Source organism: Astatotilapia calliptera, chromosome 4, assembly GCF_964374335.1.
Source record: "Astatotilapia calliptera chromosome 4, fAstCal68.1, whole genome shotgun sequence".
In the NCBI taxonomy this organism is placed as follows: domain Eukaryota; kingdom Metazoa; phylum Chordata; class Actinopteri; order Cichliformes; family Cichlidae; genus Astatotilapia; species Astatotilapia calliptera.
Window position 1 is genome coordinate 33,755,287 of NC_137425.1, and position 14,325 is coordinate 33,769,611.

At 41.6% G+C, this 14,325-nt stretch overlaps 1 protein-coding gene across 5 annotated transcripts in view; it reads right to left on the bottom strand.

Annotated features, from left to right (window-relative positions):
• caskin1 (CASK interacting protein 1) overlaps positions 1-14,325 on the bottom strand; it is a 112,636-nt gene that overhangs the window by 39,977 nt on the left and 58,334 nt on the right. For all 5 annotated transcript variants that reach the window (XM_026166141.2, XM_026166137.2, XM_026166139.2 and 2 more), the window contains exon 2: positions 12,672-12,723. In XM_026166141.2, coding sequence (XP_026021926.2) covers positions 12,672-12,723 — 52 coding nt within the window. The remainder of the gene's footprint in view (positions 1-12,671; positions 12,724-14,325) is intronic.

Here is a 14,325-nt window from a genome sequence, read left to right on the forward strand (position 1 = left end):
CGTGTCTCCTGTTAAAATGCAGCCACATGAAATTTCAAACACACACACAAATATAATAAATAATATTTAACTTTTATTGGATAGAAACAGTCCAACTTTTATTGGACTGGACTAAAAAGGTCATGAGAAAAAAAGATCCAAAGAAAAGTGACCTGAACGCTGAGAAATCTGCACATTATCTGATTGACTCATACGTATATAAATACATACAGCGTTGTGCACAAGACACAAGGAGATATTTTGAATGCCTCCTTATTTTGTGCTTACTTCAAATGTTTAGTACATTTAGTAACCTTGATTTGTTAAATCATCAGTGGGCGGTGTTTTACCAGTGGCTGAGTTCACAGGTTTTCTGACGTGCGATGAACCACTTGCTATTTCCTCAAAAGACTGAACTGATTGAACTATACCTGGCAGCTGAAATCATACATGTTTTGGACACGGAGGGATTGTTTCTTCACATTCATCCGACAGCTTCAGCTAACTCGTGAAAGATTCAAAGTATTTTAAGCAGGAATTTACGAGAAGCACCTGTGAAGAGGTTGTGATTCGAGTTTGATTGGTTCATGCTGAGGAGCATTTCTACTGCGGGACCCACCACACACACTCTGGCCTCCAGCTGGTTGTATTTTGGTTGTATTCCTATAGAACAGGAGGGTTGCTGAGTGCAAATGTAATAATTAAATGTGAATCTCTGTTAAATATGAACCATTTATCACAGTTATTTGCCCGTTTGACCCATTTAATCGTAGACTGATTGCAGAATGACGCAACGTTTACAGCAACTTTTTTTCCCATTTTTTAATTGAATTCGAGAGGTAATTTATAAACAGTTGGTCTGTGTGACCATTCACATTAACAAAATTAATTTGAATGGTTTAATATTTGCCAATAATCCATCTGCACAGCAAAGCCACTCGTGTAGCTTCAATGTTAGCTTCTAGCACTTGCGTAGCACTTTATTCAGCTGACGTGTAGCAACTTGTGCACGTCCACATCTCCCTTCAGTTGCAACGTATGCGCACTTACATGTGAATAAAAAGGGCTGAGAGAGACTCCAATAACAATATAAAGCATTTCCAGATTCCAGAGTTTTACCTCCAGTTGGCGCTTCACTGACTGGTAATTATGTAACAGACTACATCCTCTCATTTGTTTTAAAGATGCTCTTTTTCTATTAAAATGTGTCTGTTTTTTTCTGTTCAGGAGAAAAGTAAAAGCAGCGTTCTCTGCCTGATAACACAAATCAATGGGTCCTCATGTTTTCAGCTCTCCCGGCTCTATGGGGTGTCCTTGACCTCAGTCTGGATAAATGATGCAATATATCACCATTAAAAAGGCCAAATAACAATACACACAAGGTGCACCTGTGAAATCATTAACAAAACAAAAAGAAAACAAAGGAACATTTTCTGTCTACAGGTTTGTGCACACGTCTGTCACTCTTACATCTTCCTCCACAAGAACTCGTCTCGTAGTTGGAGATTTGTTTGTGGGTGTATCGCATTTAATGATGTCGCAGAAAGAAATCATAAATGTAAATGCAAATTATGAGGTTGAAGCTGGGGACTAAAGGAAAGCAGCACCACTGAAATAACACAAAAACCAAAGTGACGACAGTCGTCTGTAGACAGAACAAAGGACAGGAAACAGGAAACAAAACTGACCTCTAGCAGATCATTACATGAAGGAACCTTTTAAAAAACAAAAAACAAGCGCGTCCATGCTCACAGGTGTACACACGGGTGATCACACCCACAAACTACACCCTTTTTGGCTCCTACCTCAAAGCACACTGTGTTCTGTTGATCTTATGTGCTGCACAATAATGTTTAATATTTAGTATTTACTGTCATATTCCCATATATCATTGTGATGTTGTTTATTCTATTACTCTTGTTCTCTTCTGCTTGCTTTCTTTTTTCTTTCTCAGCAGGTGATCCAGGTGATTGATATATGCATTTTTTTTTCTCTGCCCGTTCTGTTGGTTTTTGTCTTTTGCCCTTCTCCCCCGTCCCTCTTCTCAGTTGTTTCTCTTTCCCTCTTTCTTTCTCCCCTTCTTTCCCCCAGTCAAGTCTGTCCCGTATTCAGTAAGTGAAAATAAAATAAACAATAAAAGGTGAATCAAATGGACCATTACGGCAAGGCTGGGATGGTCAATTTGGTAAAGTAAATCCGTTGGGCATCTTTCTTTGCCTTTAGACAACAATTCTGATGCAAAAGAGCCAAACGAGACAGGCCAAAAAAAACAACAAAAAAACAACAACAAAAAAAGGAAACAAAACTGGAAATTCACATCTTTTTAAAGACAAGCTTTCTGGATGTGGCCGTGTGAGGCGTGTGCATCGACAACAAGCTGTGTCATCATCCTCTGCATCTCCGCAGCGACTCGTCTTCTTCCATTCGTGTTTAACTGCAGGGTTAAAAAAGGATAGTCTTACATAATGCTGCAATAGGCTGAGCCGGAAGGAAATGTGTGTGTCTGTGTGTGTGTGGGTCTCAAGACTGTGTCAGTGGGGTGTATGTTTAGGGGGAGGGAAGCCCTTGGTTTTGGCAAGTACTCTAGTAAAACCTTCCATGAAATATTCATACACTTCTCCTGTTATTCTTCCTCATTTAAACCAAACCCTCGTCTGTCTCACTCTCAGCAGCTGATACGACGTCTCTCTGCAGCCTCATCCTTCCTCTCCAGGGTGTTCCTCGCTGCCTCATCTCTTTGAACTCTTTTTCTCCACTGTTTCCATCTTTTGCTTCCAGTTCCTGAGCCCCAAAGTCCTCCAGCAACGACTGTGCACCCAGTTATGCTACACTCTTCATACTATGGAGGCACCTGTCTGTCTTTGAGTAGTGATGGTGTGCTTATAGACATGGAAACAAAGGGAGATATTTGGAAATACCAAACACGTTCCAAACATTTCAATTTATTCTGCATTCTCTGATATGTTATCTTAGATTAGCACAAAGTCGTACTTCTCTCTCTTTTGAAAGGTTTTTGCGGTTTTGAGATCCTGATGCTCCGTCTGTAAATGTGTAAAGACAAAGGTTGTCCAAAAAATCGATGTAACGTCACTGCAACGCTGAATAAAGTTCTGTGTGTGGTCTGGCTCCAAACATGCTTTCCAAATACAACACTGACATTTTGTAATGTGTTTGCAGCTCTGTATTTACCACACGGCTAAATCCTGCTGGAGTGTCCCTTTAAAACACTAGCAGCTAAAGACAAATACAACACAAGCCACAACCCGCTCTCAAAGACAACACTGCACGCTGTTCTTGAATCCATATCCTACATCCATGTCAGACACCAGGGAGGCCACTTTAATATCTCGGGTTTTCACCTGCTGCCTGTTTGTTTATTTTCCTCCTATGAGCCTCACGAACGCGTCTCTTTCCCTCCTTCTCTTCATTTTTATGCCTTTACTCCAAATCAGCTTTATAACTCCTCTGCCCTGTAAGCACACACAGTCTGTTCATGCAGTTTTGCTGCGAGCCTCGTACCGGCCCTTTTCACCTGTCGCACACACACACACACACACACACACACACACACACACACACACACACACACACACACACACACACACACACACACACACACACACTGTAAAGCCACATGGGTTGACCCATTTTCAGTAATGAGACATTTCTTATGCCTGTCAAGCTTTCCCGAGAAGCACGCCGCTCCAACAATCACACACTGGACTGAGGAGAGAGAAGAAAGGAAGGACGCCAGTCTGTCTCGTCACTCGTCTCTCCCGTCTGCTGGCGCGCAGTTCAGACGAGCTGCGTCTATGACAAACCGCATGTAAACCTGTTAATGTGTGTGCGTGTGTTGTTGCCAGCTCCTGGCTCACATATCACGCCGTCCTGTGTCTCTGTTGTCTACTAATCAATGTCTGTCACGTTGCCTGTACAGAAAGTGTGGGTCCTTTAGTTTCTCCTACTTTTTTCAGGCCATTAAACGCACCGCGCACACCCTTCTGTACATAATACCGGCTTTGTTTATTTATGCTTTTTATTCTTTTAGTTTAGTTATTTATTGCATTTATTGTTTGTGTGTTGTCCTCAAAGTAAGAATGTCATTGCTCAGCACATACACAGATAGTGATCCCTCTCAATAGAAGAATGTGCTGTTTTAATACTCTGATTACTTCATTTTCAGCTCCTGAAGATTCACAAATAATCTAAAACCACCAGCAGCTACAATAACGAGCCACTGGGCAACGAGCTGCTTCTATAACAGCTCCTCTGCCTGCTGTGGGCAATGAAATCGTTGTCGTTGTCATAATTACAAGGACTGAGAAGAATTTCCAGTGGACCTGTGCTGTTGTGGGCCCACTGTGGGCTATTAATATTGCAGCAGGCTTAGCTGACAGATGACAGTCACACACACACACTGGTTAGGTCACAACCCAGTTAAAAGTAGGGGAGAAAAACGTGTGGCTGCTTCCCAATGTGGTACAGTTCACCATGGACCTGACCTGAAAAGAGCTGCTATTCTCTAAATAACCAGTCCTGTACAAATAAACTCTGTTTGCTCGTGTGCTTAGTTTATGTGTACATGTCCAAACAAGCTCGACATGTTAAACCTTTAGTTTTACTAACTCTCACTGTAGGTTACCTCCTGAAACACACACACACACACACACACACACACACACACACACACACACACTATTCATTTAATTGCCTTCGAGCCTACCTTTTTATGTACAGAGAAATTATTAGCTCTTGTCGGTCATGGTCCAGGCTGGCTGCTACTTCGTGGGGAATGTTTTTCCATTCCTGCCTCTAAATCCAGGTGTTTCCCTCCTTAGGCGGAGTTCCTTTTTCCTGCTCTTGCTCATCTTACCTGCAGGTCATCATCATCATCATCATCATCATCACCATCGGAGCCAGTATTTAAGGACCAGCTCGAGCCGCCATTCTTCACCTGACCGTCTTCTGTGATCCACGGCCCAGCTTCTCCACCGGACACTCACCTGGCCGCTCGCTCTAGATATACTGCAAACCCACCCAACCCAATTCTCCTCTTTTACCAGTGAAACCACTCCCTGTGACACTGAGTGCATGTGATTACCTGTTAACCACGTCTCAGATGTTTAACCTGACTTTGACAACAAAGGTGAAAATGAAATAAAGGAGGAGCTTGCCTAACATGTTGGTTACAGTTGCTCCAAGACAGTAACAGTAACAGATAAAACTAATTAAATAATACATATATACCAGTTTACAAATTTAAGAAACAGCACTAATATATACAGATCACTCAGTTATAAATATCAAGAGTATTACACAAGTTAAATCAATATGATTGACATTTAATTCTAACCTGTGAAACGTTGTCATTTGTTAACCGCGTTGTATGAAGCTTTAAATATGCCAAAGATAAGAGTTTGACAAGTATAAAATAGTATTTTTGCACCAAAGGTGCCACCTCTGCCTGCCGGTGGTGCATACTGCGCTCGTCCTTCCATATAAAATTATTTAACCTCTTTTTGGTTAAATCATTTGTATTGATTTGACTTGACTTGTTCTAGTTCCAGCTCCAAGTAAATAAAGCCAATTCATCGTAGCGTTTTTAGGCCTTATATCTTTAAGTAGCATGTTCAGTGTGTTTATTTCCAGAAAAGCCTCCGTCCTCTGTGATACTTTCCAACAGCAAACCTCTACGCGTGCACAAACACACCCACTACAGTGAATACATAATGGCAGCTCTTCTGTAATGTCCTCTCATGTCTCAGTGGACATCTCCTTGTCAGGCTTTATAAAGAGGAATCTTCATCCTCGGTAAGTGGTTTGTTGTTGTCAGGTCGCTTGTGTCAATCGTACACATGTGAAAAGCCTTTGCTCTAATTTCTCATTTCCTCCGTTTTCAAAATATCTAAAAATAACCAAACTAGTGACGAGCATCACAGTGCAACACCAGCCTCCATTTTCACTCTGGAAACGTTGTTTTGTACACATGCACTGACGATGAAAGTTGCCAGCTATGACACGAGCTTCTTCTTTCTTCTTTTGCAGTTCATTAGGAGTCTTTGAGCCGCTGCCAAGAGGAGCAAATGAATCTAAAGTGAATCAGTTTATGCAGACTCATTACGTGCAATATTTATCCTGACCCATACATTTCTCTCAGAAACAATATTCATGAGTTATTTGCGCCTCATACCAGCCGTGTTAGCATCACCCGTACTCATTACTGTGAGAGGAATTAGGGGGCAAACAGGCAATAACAGTAAACACACTAATTAGATTAAACTGTTTAGTTTCACTCAGAGTGGGAACGCTGCTCTGCAAGGATTGCTCTTCATCTTTATCTTTGCAGAGGCCACTGTGTTTCGCACGCTTCGCAGTCTTTTTTAGCTCAGTTTAAATCATCCTCACCAGCTGAAGCTGGCATGAGTCGAGCTCCAAGGAATTTGCATTTCTATCTTCTCTTGTTTCCTGCTGCATTAAGTAGACAATCATGGATGAAGTGACAGTGAGTGAGCCAGACTGACGGAAAAAAGACGGACCACCGTGGAAGGAGAAGCAAAAAACAAGCGCGCTCAGGATTCGTGGGAACTCCTGGTACAAATGCTGATATTTATACTTGCATTCTAACTTAATTAAAGTTCACTCATGCATTTACATTTTTGTCCACTTTGTCTTTTGAGCTAAACTGTTTAATTTCTTTTTCTTTTACAGTAGTACATGCTGATGAATTGTCGTGTACATCAATTAAAACAAGTACAGCGAAGTCAAAGCGATTCTGTTACAGCATCAGTCAAAAATGAGCTGGGTTATAGTTGCAATGTGCAAACAATTCCAGCCCAGAACTAATCTAGAGGAGTGGCACACAAAGGAAAAAATGCTTGGAGATCCACTGTTTAAACCGCATAGTTTTGGTATTCAGAAGTTAGTCCCTGCCTCTCTTGTGGGTGGTCTTACTTACTGGTTGGTCAGGCGTTGGAGCCATTTGGGGAAAAATGTAACCAAAATTAGGTTGCTGTTGGAGTCCACAGATTCAGGACTCCTACTGCTCCTCTTTCCACAAGGTTAGGGCATGGTGGAAATGGTACAAGAATACAAATACCCAAGAGATCACTTAAATAAGAAGGTCGATCGGTCCACGTACTCTGGATACATGAAGGTTAATTCCCCACTCACCATGCGGACCAGTCTTTATCGTTCGAGCTCAGGTCGTCGACCAAGGGCTGGGAGCAAGAGGGTCCTGCACCCTTCCAAGGACAACAATCTTCTGGACAGAGATGTCAGATGTCGTTCCTGGAATCAGTTGGAGCCACTTGCCAAGGTTGGGGGTCACTGCCCTGAGTGCTCAGATGTTCTCTAGCTAGTTAGCAATCACTAGTTTGTCCATATATATCTGGAAATTTCACAGGATCTTAGATCAGTCATTCTTGACCACCCTGGGGAGCGTCTCCCAGTTTGACCTCGGGACTTCCAGGCCATACTCGGCACAGATGTTCCTGTACACTATGCCGGCCACTTGGTTATGGCGTTCCATGTATGCCCTGCCTGCTGGCATCTTGCACCCTGCTGTTATGTGCTGGGTTGTCTCAGGGGCATCTTTACACAGCCTGCGCTTGCACAGACAAAACCCAGCCTCTATGGATCTTGTGCTAAGAGCTTGTTCCTGTGCTGCTGTGATTAGTGCTTCTGTGCTGTCTTTCAGTCCAGCCGCTGATATTATTTATCGATATCAGCTGCTATTCCATGCATTTCTTCCATGATGGCTCCCCTTCTTACTCCTGTCTTTCCTCTGGTTTCTGCTGCCTGAAGTATTCACGAAGCACACAATCACTTATGGCCATCTTCCTGATGTACACATGGACCTTTATTGTTTTATGTTGGATAGTGGTTGTGACACTCACCAGTCTTTGGCCTCCTTCCTTCCGCTACAGTCTCAGGATGCTGGACTTGGAATAAAACCCTCCATGCATGGTCAGGTGCTTCCTTGTCTTGATGTCATTGGTCCATCTCCTCCTTTGGCCACCCTTTCATCCCAGAGGGTATCTAACCACCAGCAGGGCATAGGTGCTAATTGTCCTGATCTTGTTCTTCCCATTCAACAGACTCTTCAGGCATTCCCTTACACCCTGTTGGCATTTGGTGGTTGCAGCTTTCCCAGCGGCCTCTTCCTGATTACCATTTGCCTGTGGGATTCCAGGATACTTAGCTATCCTCAATCTCTGCAATGTTGCTTTCTGGTAGTACAATCCTCTCAGCTCTATGAGAAGAGTGTTAATCACAGGGAGTAGGGCTCAATGTAAAAATGTAGTTTCCTGTTTTGGTTTAGGAAGCATTGTTTTATTTAAAAATGACTAAGTGGCTCTCAAATACAGTCCAGAATTATCTAGATCCATGCAAGTGTTCCACCTACTGTCATTTCCACCAAGAGTAACACGTTGGGATGCACTGAGAGATATAACCTAACTTTAGTTAGCAGTTCATGCATCTGAAAGAATGCACATCGAAGACACTCCTGCAGCAGCCTCGCTAGCTTGGCTAATTTTCTATCAATTTCTTGATTCCCATCAGGGGTCGGCTACGTTTTTTTGTGGTTCTGTTAGTAACACAAGAATTGTTGGATATGATTCACAGGCGAGGGTGCATATTAGAAAGGAGGAATAGAGAGCTAGCATGTGAATGAGGGTGAAGTGAGTCACCGGGAGAATTTAAAGTTGATTTACTGATCGTTTCATGGCCGTCGCATTCTGACGGCCCAATAACATGCACCTGCAGCCTGCATTTCCACCTCGGCACAATCCTTTACAACCCTCATTAAACCCAACTCAAACATAACTGTAACACAACAAAGAGAAGACATAGAAAGAATATCATAACGTCTCTCCTTTGTTGTTTTCTTGGAAGTGTGTTTCAGATGACGCTGTGGTTTTTTTTACCATCATTGATTGTTGTGAAGTGCAAAAAGGTGCTAGCAGGGGATTTACAGTATGCCGTTTGGGACACTCATTTGACGAATGTCTGCCTTAAAGCAATGGTTTATTTATTCATGCAGCTAATCTTTAAGGAAAATGTGCTTGTTATAAACTGAATGTATATTAATCAAGTAATTTTCATTTAACCATATTCCATTAAATTCAGCATTTTACATTGTACTCATGTAACAAACGTACAGGAGAAAATTTATTGTAATCAAACTAGTTAAAGTCAGTATTTTGTTTCACATAACCAGGCTTGAATGGAAAACTTGAGTATAAGTGATTTTTATAAGACAACTGCACAGATATATCTGATAAAAATGTTGCTTCCTTTTTATTTTTGCATGGTTTTAGTTATTTCACTGCAATGTACATTTCATTGTTGGATAGGTCCTTTGGCATGTTTATAAAGGGTGACGGGTCAAGTCAGCTTTATTTGTATAGCTCAATATGTCAGATCACAGGCTTGCCTCAAGGGGCTGCACAGCCTGAACAGTACGAAACACCCTCTGTCCTATGACTGATCCGGATGAAGAAAAATAGGTCTCTCATAATCTGTTCTGCCTAAGAAGGTCTGGAGAATTTCTTCTAGATGAGTGCCTAAATGCAGTTTGTCTTGCTCCATAGCATTCTTGACACTATCCGGTCGTTAAGTCTGACGTCACTAGCCGTGTCTGCGCCTAAACTCCGCTGCAGGTCCATATATCAAATGATCACTATGGCATTACTGAGAGTTGAAAAACAGTCTAAAGTCTTTCATCTTTAATAAAATGATCAGCGTTCTGCTCTACCAGGTGTAACAATTGAGTTTAACATCCAGGCATCCATGAAAACGGAATTTATGACATTTAACGGAGTTAGAAGTTAGCAGGAAGTTAGCTCGCTAGCTTCTATCTAAATACAATATAGCATGTCCTGACTGCGGGGTTTTGGAAACAAATTAAAACGTACAGCTCTGTTATCACTTCCAGCATAAATGAAGACAGAAAACTAAACAGCAGTGACGTTTGTAGGGTTACTGAAGTTGGGCTAGCTGGTATATAATGATGTGCTACGTGACCGCTAGCGACACAGCTATGTTAGCATAATATAAACAAGCTAACTTTATTTCCACTCGATAAAAGTTAATGTGAGTGTTCTCGGTGGTCAGGAACAAATGTAATCGCATGGCAGGATGCTGTAAAAGGACCAAACTTCAGCCAGGAGAACAACTGAGATAATCCATCCACAATACGAGGTTAGTCATTCATATACTGCTGCATGGGCTGGGCTGTAGTTACATCCTAAGGTTTTAAAAACTGAGCTTAAATAAATGATTAGCGGTAATAAAAGCCGAGGGAGGTCAACAGGGATCACTGACTGTTTTAGGAGCTTTTTGAGATCAAATAGAAGAAAATACATAACATTAAACATGTTAACAACACAAAAGCCATATTAAACACAGACTACTTTAGGCCCGGAAGTAGAATTCGTCACGTCATCACTGAACAACCGGATGAAGCAAGAACAGTCTGAAACAGTCTGCTGAAGGGTTTAAGAAGCCTGCAAGAGCACTGAAATTGGTAGCATTTGATGCAGAATCTAAGCCCTCTGCTGTTTACAGGTTACTGCACCATAAATGTGATCCCGTATATCAGCGGTCCCCGACCTTTTTTGTGCCACAGACCGGTTTAATGTCAGACAATATTTCACGGACCGGCCTTTAAGATGTCGCAGATAAATAAAACACAAAAAAAATGATACGACCAAGACAAAAACTGTGGTATATTGTACATGTAATAATAAACACGAATCCATGGTGTAATTGTGTAACTTTATTAGCAGCGTCCTCCTGAAATGCGCCAACAACATTGAGAGTAACGTCCTCCTCTCTGCCCCTTAATACTCTCTGGTCGCTATGGTAACACGTAAATATTTATTTCAAAATAAGACACACAACTACAACACGGGATGAAAACCCTGAAAACCATAAATTTCACACCCGAGCCTCAACTCTTGTGGCCCGGTACCAAATGACTCACGGCCTGGTACCAGTCCGGGGCCTGGGGACCGCTGCTGTATATGACATCAAGGTATATAAACCGTGGTGGATTTCATATTAAACATGACCATTAAATCAAGGGATCATTGCAGGTACAAATGAGCCAAAAGCTCAGCCCACATCCCCAATACGGTCACCTCAGGCATACAACTCTGGCTGCGAGCACAGAAGCTCCACCCACTATTCAAATTAAAATAAATGTTTTGGTTGCAAGGGACAGCCAATCAGAAGAGAGATAGCTTACAGGGAATGGAACTAAAACTGCATGGTCTCTGAGGGACACCAAGACCTATTGGAAGATATAAGGGGATTATTTCGGACAACTAATCATGCAAAGCTACTCTATTACAGACAAAGATGAAGATGTATAGAGCTGGAGGTTAAAATGTAGCAACTCTGGATTCTTTTCCCTTCAACTTCAGAACAATAACCCATAATGACAAACTAAAACCATGTTTGTAGAGTTTTACAAATCATATCAGGATGCAAACAGGTACCAGACCTCTCTGTAGACCTCTGGTATTATACTGTGGTGAGACATAGAGCATAAAATCACTTTTAAAGTTTTATGTGTTCCCAGGAGAACCCTGACTTTTGATTGAAGTGAAATTTTATCAGTTTTATCTATTTAACTTTCAATTTTTAACACATTAAGTTGTCATTACTCTAAAGCACCTTTTACACACTGACGCTAAAACATACTTAAAGATCAAACATGTAATATCAGGTCTATAAAATCAAATGAAAGAAATACCATTAAGTTTATGAAAACGATGAGAAGCATTTTTGAAACAGACTTCACTTCTGTCACATTATGCTGAGCCAGAATCCCAGATCAGCCACGGCTTCATTTCTCTTTGAAATACTCGCAGAAGAAACAGCCACAAACCAACCAAGGACGACTGAAAATAAACTGCACGATGAGTTTAGCGTTAACCTTCAGACTGCAATATGATCCATATGTGAAACACGGGGAAAAACAACAACATCATTGCACTGCATTTCCACTAGATTGCGTTAAAGTGATGTAAGTCGTCTCCACAGCCTGTTTAATGACGGCCATATCAACCCCTGACTTGGGCCATATCATGGCCCTCCTTTCCTCCACCTGTCTGTGTGAGCTGCCACTCACTTTGATTTCTCGCCAGTTGTAGCCTGCAGACAACAAATCACCTGATTTTTCACACTGAGAATCCCTTTTTTATGTCTCCCCAGCCTTTTGTCAAAGAAACAAAAGTCTGTCTCTCCAAATTGTTCCGTTACATAACACACCAGATTGCATGGAAGTGGGCCACAGTTCTGTTTGCAGTTTTGTTTTACCATCGTCTGGTGGATTTCAAGTGGCGGCTCCCCAATGAGAGCCGACGGGCCCGTAGCCGCGTACTGGGCGCACGCGATGCTTTCAATGACAAAATGGGAGCAAAGAGGTGAAAGTGCTTAGATGTAATACCTAATATCATGCCTTTAATACTCTCACACGCATAAATAAACACGACATTCTGAGCTGAGTGGTATATGGGCTAATCCCCCAGCTTTTAATACTGTAAAGAGAGAAGTAAAAGCACTATGATAATGCTGCTTCGGGATGCTGTTAAGCAGGAGAAAGGAGGGGGGAAGCTGGCCTGGGATGGGTACAGATGGGATGGAGACATGATATATGGAAGAAGAAAAGGAGGGTAACTCACCCATCTGTATCCTGGAAGTTGACATTCACTTTCTTTGCAGACCCGAGGAGCTCTGAAAGACAAAAAGAGGGAGCATGAGTGGATTTTTGCAGCCCTCAAATATGATAGCAAAAGCCCATCAGTACCTTGTTATGAGCAATATTTAACGTTTATGATTGCAACAATATTGTGCTCTAGAGGAACGGTTCATTCATTCCTGAAGCCAGAAACAGCATTTTCCACTTTTCCCCTCACTCATTTCCACCAAACGGAAGCAAAGATCTCATTATGAGGCAAACTGCCATCACATTTCCTCACCTGCTGTTTGCATGAAAGAGTGCCATTACTTCGAGTCCAGCCCCCCATGGTGACAGCACCCTACGTGTCTGTCATTCTAAATATTTACACCATTCAGAGCATGCTCGCTCATGTGTGTGAATTTAGGTAATGTGACAAACAGTAAAAACTTCTATGATTTACTCATGAAAGTGGCCACTTTCTCATTACTTTCATATATTGTTTTAGTAAGTATCCAAAACATACAAGTTTCATTTACATAATTTTTCAAGGGATCTTATATGTGTTTTTACTCTTGTATGCTTTTCATACAAGTTTCACACAAGACAGATACAAACTTTATAAGATTTATATATATCTTTTCCATATGGGTCTGCAGACATCCTTCACATGTAACTGTTTATCATGTTTCCAGAGGGTGGAGGACATGTTGGAACCACGGGACTACAGAATCTAGAGAAGCAGCATAAAAACAACGTCTTAAATGTATAAGACGTCCACGACAACCCCTCCAGTGGACCAAGATTGGACGCCCAAAAATGACATATAAAAGACGTCACTCCGAAGTCACAACGGGTAGCCAATGAGAAGAAAGATGCCTTTAAGAGAGGACGGCCTTAAAAAGCCAAAACTGCTTGTTTCAGACAGAGGATGAACTATAAAGGCTCCCAGGTCCCACTATAAAACAAATAAGGATTATTTTAAATGGTGACTCATGCAAAGCTACTCTAATAGAGTCCAAAAATAAAAATGAGAAGTTGGAAATCAGTAGAACTGGATGTTATGTTCAGCATGAGATGCAGGTTCTTGGCTTCTGACTTTTTTTACATTTCAACACAGCACATTTGAATCCACACGGTGTAGCTGCAATAAGGACTGTGCATTAAATCTGTGCAGGAGATAACCAAGCCCGACTAGGAAAAGTGTGCAGCATAGACTGGAATGTCAGATCTCTCCTGCTCATGGCATATAAAGTACAGATAATACTGAGGATATGAACTATACAGCATGAAACCAGGCTCGGTTATGAGTTATTATAATTATGTGCAGGGTTTTACTATAAAAGTACAAACTGAAGCTATGATGCTATGCTAGAAATCTTTCTATTGAAAATCGAGCGGTTTCAAATCTACACTGTTTGTCTTTGCTGCCCCAGACTGACAAAGAGAAAGCTGAAATAAAATAATAAAATCACGTTTTAATAGTTTTGCCTCCCTAATGAGCGGAACGATCCTCATGTTGCAGAGACAATGAGGGAGTACCTTAAACTTGCATTATTTTTAAGGGCCAGCAGGGGGCGACTCCTTGGCTGGCAAAAAGTCTTGATATGGTGTGAACTTTGTGGGCCCATTCACTGGTTTCAAGCCACACTGAACAA